The sequence below is a fragment of the Lolium rigidum genome, chromosome 3 (assembly GCF_022539505.1).
Source record: "Lolium rigidum isolate FL_2022 chromosome 3, APGP_CSIRO_Lrig_0.1, whole genome shotgun sequence".
NCBI lineage: Eukaryota > Viridiplantae > Streptophyta > Magnoliopsida > Poales > Poaceae > Lolium > Lolium rigidum.
Window position 1 is genome coordinate 130,929,173 of NC_061510.1, and position 6,923 is coordinate 130,936,095.

General features: G+C 46.7%; 1 protein-coding gene across 1 annotated transcript; it reads right to left on the minus strand.

Moving 5' to 3' along the window:
- Positions 1-225: 225 nt before the first annotated feature.
- Positions 226-1,627, minus strand: LOC124699886 (probable pectinesterase 67). Its single transcript, XM_047232114.1, has 5 exons — positions 1,374-1,627; positions 1,121-1,283; positions 807-1,013; positions 471-718; positions 226-382 (listed from the first exon to the last, which is right to left on the minus strand). Exons 1-5 carry the CDS (start codon positions 1,625-1,627, stop codon positions 226-228), a joined length of 1,029 nt encoding a protein of 342 aa, XP_047088070.1.
- Between the last annotated feature and the right edge of the window lie 5,296 nt (positions 1,628-6,923).

A 6,923-nucleotide genomic window follows, 5' to 3' on the forward strand; every position in this document is an offset into this window, starting at 1 on the left:
GTCACTTCTAACCAGTAATTAACACTCGCAAGTTAGAGTTCAGAAACAGCAAACCTGTCACGGTCCTATTACAAGAGATCCATCGTTGAGGCTCAATTAGATTTTACACATCACGGAGGTAAGGGAAGACACATTACAACAAGGAGTATCAAGCAACAAGTGTACAAGTTCCCAGAGCACGCAAAAGTATGTACTACTGTATCATGTGGTTTTCAGTCTGGTCGATCAGTAGTAGAAGGCCGGGAGCCAGTCCTTGCCGTCGATGAAGTCGACGGTGAGGAACTTGGCCGCGTCCGCCGGGCTGAGCTGCCGCGACCACGGCACGCGCTTCGACGCGTCGGCGCCCGGCCCGGTGCAGTTGAACTCCCCGAGCATCAAATTGCTGCAGATTAGCATACCGATTGTTTCAGACAAGAATTTCGATTCATCATGCAGTCGGTCATTGTTATATTTTGTTTGCGTGTACGTACTCTTTGCTGCCCGTGTATCCGTAGTCCGTCCAGCCGGCCGGGTTGATGGTCTTGGAGAGGTAGGTGTCGGCGAAGACGACGCGCGAGTAGGCCTCGTTGGCGCGGCCCAGGTAGACCTCCCCGACGCCGTACACCTTGCCCTTGAGGAACACGAAGCCGCCGCCGGCGCTCTCCTCCTTGCGATCGCTCGCCGTTATGGAACCCAGGATCTCCGTCCGCCGGTCGGGCTTCACGAAGATCTCCGCGCACTGCACGGATGTACAAGACGCATTTCGGCCGATGTCACTTAACGTCCATGGTATGTACGTGTTCGTTCGTGCCATGGTGTGTGCTTGCCTGGAATATGGACTGGCCACCGCCGAAGATGAAGTCGATGTTGCCCTGGATGTAGCAGCTCTCGTAGTAGTGGCGGCCGGCCTGGTCGAAGAGGGTGTGGTGGGGGCTGTAGAAGGCGCAGTGGTAGAAGGCCACCTTGTCGCCGCCGACCATGGCCGCCACCGTGCGGATCTCCGGGCTGTTCGGCAGCCCCGCGCGCGCCGCATTCTGGACGTAGAGAACAAAATCAATCGGTTCTTCAGATAAAACTGTGCATGCTGGAGATACGTTCAGGTTGACAGTAAAGAAGGAGAGGTAAAGATCGAGGAGCATACCCTGAAGCTAAGGCCGAAGACGATGACGTTGTCCGCGTGCACGGCGAACGTGGCGGACTCGGCGTTGTGCGGGGAGGCCGACTCGAAGGAGATTGAGGTCCGGCCCTTGCCGTTGCCCCTGACGAAGATGAACGGCTTGGTCTCCTGGATCACAACTTTCTCCCTGCATCCGAACGCATTCGTGCTGTTAAAAAACATCCAGAGCCAAAAAGAATTCACATGTCCAAATGCGCACGCGTGCGTGCATACGTACGTGTAGACGCCGGAGCGGATGTGGACGATGACCCACTCTTTGTTCCCTTCAGGCACGGCGTCGATGGCGGATTGGATGGTCTTGAACTCGTCGTTGGGGCCGACGATCAGGGTGCGCTTGGCGTCGATCTTGGTGGTGAGGAGGGGGCCGTTGACGACGTCGTTGCTCTTCTTGGCGAGCTTCGAGTGCGCATCGCAGAGAACCGCCGCCGCGGCGAGGAGGCAGGGGAGGAGGAGGAGGCTACGGCAGGCCATCATTGGGTGCGCGTGGGTTCTGCAAGAATAGCTTAGCTACTTCCTAGCGCAATGCAGGGGAGAGGGCTCTTAACGGGGTGCTCTGTTTCTGGCCGTTCGCTGCCGGTGTGCAGCGGAAGGCTAGGAGGGAAAATCGGGGGGGCACGCATGCTCATGTCTGAAGCAGCCGCTTGGTTAAAACTGAAAAAAAACAGTCTTTGTTTCAATGGGCTTGTCAGGCCCATGGGCTAATTTTGTACCGTGATAGGCTTGTAGTATATCGGATTTATATTCTCCTATTGGCTGGCCAACCGATTGAAATCTGGAGAAATGTCATTCCAAAAAATCAGACCTTTAAGAAGATGTAGATCCCGCGTTTCTAACGCATGAAGTGTCTTGTTTTTTCCGAAATGGAGGAAACACCCAGCCTCCTCATCGAAACAATGTACAAAATTATTTTATTAGCTTTACAAAATTAAGATGAAACCACCTTCTTGGCGATAACAATCGCTACACATACAACCTTGATAAATGGTTGGCCGTGATCACAACCATATGCCCTGACCGCCCACCAACGTGCATCATCTTAACCGGCCAACCGGTCTAGCAGACTCTTTGTATGCACATCATGTGCATGCTACACAAGTCACCGCATCCGCCTTCCACAACCCATCTTCATGACATGGATCTCTGTGCTGACATTGTTAGACCTTCCGTCGACGTCGCCACGACGCCAGACACCACCACCACCATGCACGTGTCTATCATCACGCGACGCTGTCAAGACCCCACTAAGCCACGCCGCCGAGATTCGCCATCATCGATGCGCTAGAAACAAAAATACCGCTCCACCACAAGCCCATCCACTGGTCCCTCGCGGTGATGCACACCTCCAAGATTGATGCCACCAAGGGGGAACGATGTAGGAGCGCCACCATCATCCGATCCATGGATCTGGGGTTTCCCCCGGATGATAGAGGAATGAGATGGGAGCTTCACCTCAATGAAGCCTTCGAGAACACACGAGACATCGACATCACCGGCTTCGGCCAAAGGCCAAAACTTAGGGTTTTCACCCAGATCTTCCACACCATGTCTCCGTTTAGCCACATGTGCATTAGGAGCAACCAAGCCGACCACCTTCGAAGGAAGGTGGCGGCCACCCGACATCTAGCGTCACGTAGATGAGACCGCTACTGCCATCACTGCACCAGTGCAGGGCGCCACTAGCACGGTCGAGGGCCAGGAAACCCCATGACCACCTCCAAGCCTGGCTACATCTAGGCCCACATTTTAGAATTTTCGAGACGAACAAAATGAGCTAAATTGGGACACTAGGAGGTCAAGAGGGGCCGTTTCCCCCTCGACCGTCCGATCGGCATCAATCTTGCGCCCACGGACTTTGTTTGACCTAAAAAAAACCCTATATATATGACCCCCTAGGGTTTCCTCGAGTAGACGGCGGCGGAGATCAAAAAACATAAACAGCGAGTCAGTAGGCCGCCACCGGCGGAGATCGAAGGGGGGAATCGATGTCGAAATCATCTCTGGTGGACTCCACCCTCCTCTAACGTGGTCATCATCATCATCTTCATCAACACCCTCAGCACCATATTCATCTACCATTTGTAATCTCTTGGCAAACATGATGTGTGAGGCAATCTATCGTTTTCCCACGATGTATTATACCTCTATGTCTTTGTTTGAGTAGTGACTTGTTCTTGGCAATTGTGAGATAATTTTTTGATTGGTTACATACAAGTATTTGTTATCTTCTATGATAATGTCTTGTACTAATATATGAGTGCTCACACATGTTGGGGAATACATGAGGTTGTCACTGTTGCATGATGATAGGAGGAGGGACAACTGGAGCTGGACATAAACCATGTCCCAAATCTTAGATATTCATGTTATATTAATTCATGGCTAATAACGAGGGGTATAACAATGGGGACCTTTAAACTTACAGCAGTGGTTGGACTTTATGTCTTAATAATTCCCTTGTTTGCTCTTAACTGGCCTTGGGATCAATCACTAGGGGTGTATTTTCTCATATCAATGGATGCACCTATCTATGGCTCCTCTCTAAAAGAAATACCAAAAAGACTATCGAGCTTCACTAATTGTGACAACTACACAAATGAAATACCAATTTGTCTGAAAACTTACTCCCTTGAGTTACTCCACTCTACTCCACTTCACCTCACTTTACTTCACCGCACTTTACTTTTCTTGCACTAGTTTTACTCTTTGCATTTTATTTTCAGCACTTATAGATAGTTTACTTACCGAATTGTACTACGGTGACCCCCTACACCTGGGGGTTAGCAGTACCTCAAAAGCTTGTTTCCACTCCCATCCCTCCCATGATTCTTGCATATTCTTGAGAGTTTTGGAAGATGAGATCTAGATCTACAATCTCCACCAATCAATTCCCCCTCCAACCTAGAGAAACTCTTGGGATCTAGATCTTGGAGTCATTTGTTTATTTCCTCCACGGTTCTTCCTCTCTAATTCCTCCCTAGCACTTGTTGCTTTGGTGGGATTTGAGTGTGAAGGATTTGAACACCTATGGTATTTTGCATCCTTGCATAGTGTTAAGCTCTCCATTATGATTATTTCGATGAGATACCATGAGCTTGTGCGACACTGCCCGCAAGTGTATTGCCTCCTTGTACGACATGGTTGGTATGTCACTTCTGCTCTGCCCTAGAGGTGGTAGGTTTACGCATTGGCCTCGTGATGGAGGTGTGATGCATGTAAAATTCATACATGAACTTTGTCCTTTATCATATTGAATTCCCACATATTTGAAACATATATGATGATAATACCATGTTTTACATTGATTTATGGGGATTTACCAATGATCCCTTTTATTTGGTTTATAACCCTACAGAACAGGAAAACCTTGTTTCACGTATTTTTCACTTTCAGGGACGTATACGGAGTCAAATTGACCTGAGATTTTTGTAGCCTCATTTTTTCATTGGGAGAAACACAATGGACTTTTAGATCACACCCGGTCCCGAGGGCCAAACGAGGCTAGGTGGCGCGGCCCAGAAGTATGGTCACGCCACCCACCTCCGTTCATCCTTCGAGCGTCCGTTTGCCCTAATTATTTCGCGAACCGACGTATTTTGCCCTAAAAAACTCTATATATATGGCCCCGAAAATTTCTCGGGAGGAGAGCGCCGTAAAAAGACACAAATACCAAAACGGAGGATGCTGTAGAGAAGATTGGAGGGGGAAAACTCCGCCGGGATCACCACCTTCTCCAACGTCTTCATCATCATCACCATGATCAAGAGGGAGTAGTCCACCTCTGGACTACGGGTTTGTGGCCGTAGCTTGATCTATTTCTCTCATGTTCTTCATAGTACTTAGTGCCATACGAGTTACCTATCATGATTATGGCCATATTTGTAATACCTATGTGGTGGATCCTTCTTGTATGATATGGTTTTATGAGATCTGATCTTATTATATTGTGAGATGTATTGATAGATGCATATTATGTTCCCCCGTTCTTAAGTTTTGTTCTGATCCAACATCTATGCAAGAGCATGTGTGGGGTGATGTGTGTGTTAGATGTAGTAGCAGGGTTTTAGTGATTGGATAGTGACAATATGTTCTTGATCTATTGTGGCTTTGCCTTTCTTTTACTACCTTACTAGAGATAAAGTGAATGCATGTGCTATGTTCATCATGTGACAGTAATGATGATCTTGTTTGTTTAAGGTAGAATATTTGATATTCAAACTTCATGTCAAAGTACTTATTGCTATGCTCTGTTAATTCTTAATACAAGACTGATGAAGTTTCATTCTTGTAGAGCATAAGAGAGATGTGTTGCATCATCTCTATGTTAGGACGTGATGCCCATATCAATTCTGATCTTACATACAATATTATTTGTACCTTCATATCTCATTGATGAATTGTTTTTTGTCCACCACAATTTTACGAGAGAATAGTCAAGTGAACCCATGAACACGGGCCCACTTTTTATCATTAGAAACACCTTTATATTGCATTTACATTATTTCTATTTGCTGCACTATTTTATTCTGAAAATACAAAATATTTATCTTTTCTTATATGCATCCAAAACACCAAAAACAATCAAGCCCTTTACAGTTTTTTTACTTAGTTGCTTTGTCTAGTTTAATTTACTACTTGTGTTATTTACTTACATGAAACATTGTGCTTGACAACCACACGGTGGAGTTGGGGACAGAAGGCATTGTTTTCACTTGTAGAATTTCTTGAAAAAAGAGAAGAGTATACTCTTTCATCCAGTTCCCGAGAGTTCGATATAAACCTTCGAGTCACCCTTGTGGGGAAAATACTTCGCTGATGCAACACTCTGCACGTGGAGTCCCAACGTTATCACGGTGGAAAAAGGGTGGGACAAGAAGAAGGCCAGTGTGGTTCCGATTGAACCTACGCAGGTGTGGATCTGGTAGTTGGGGACGTCCATGATAGCGAATGAGTGATGCGACAAGACTAGAAGAGGCGGGGGAAGGGAGATCAGTGGCGGTGGCATGGGCGCTTGAGGTGCGGAGCTAAATGTTCCATCCCACCAACTACCGCAATTCTATCTTGGGAGCGGGAAATGCGAGCGGCAGACCCAACTATATCCATGTTTCTATGACGAATTCCCTAGAGCCCAATAAATATTTTCGAGTCGGGCCTTTTCGGGGCTCTTGTCGGGACGGTTTTAGCCCAAAAACCAGATACGTATACAGGCGGTTATAATTGGGGCCGTACATATATCTGAAACCTTCTATAATTCCTCTAAGATGTGTTGTTTGGCCCTTCAACTCCATACTTTAGCATACCAATTTGAGTTAAGGTGGCAACACATGTTTTCTATATGTTCTGAACGTATGCTCACACACATTGGCCACAAAATTAATGTTAATGTTTGTGCTCTCTTAGTGTGTATCCAAAGTGTTCTCCAAGTTCTTTTTTATATAAAATGTATTCTCATTTTCAATCTCAGTGGCCATATAAAATAGGCAACCTTTCTCAGTGCACACAACAGTCACTCTATCCCTACCTTTTCAGTGATATTTGAAATGTCTCAACTGAGATATGTTGGAAGCTGTAGGAGCTCTGATAAAGTGGTAGACATCAATGAATCACAACTTGTTGTAGAGTTGCTAAGGCGGGACAACCCTTGCCTCATCAATAAAAAATATTCACTGCCTCTTCTTTCTCCTCTTTGTGAAAATTCCCCTTCATGATTGTCTTCATAAGTGTCACCCAAATCACCGGGGTTGTTGTAGATGAGAGCACAAAATTAAGC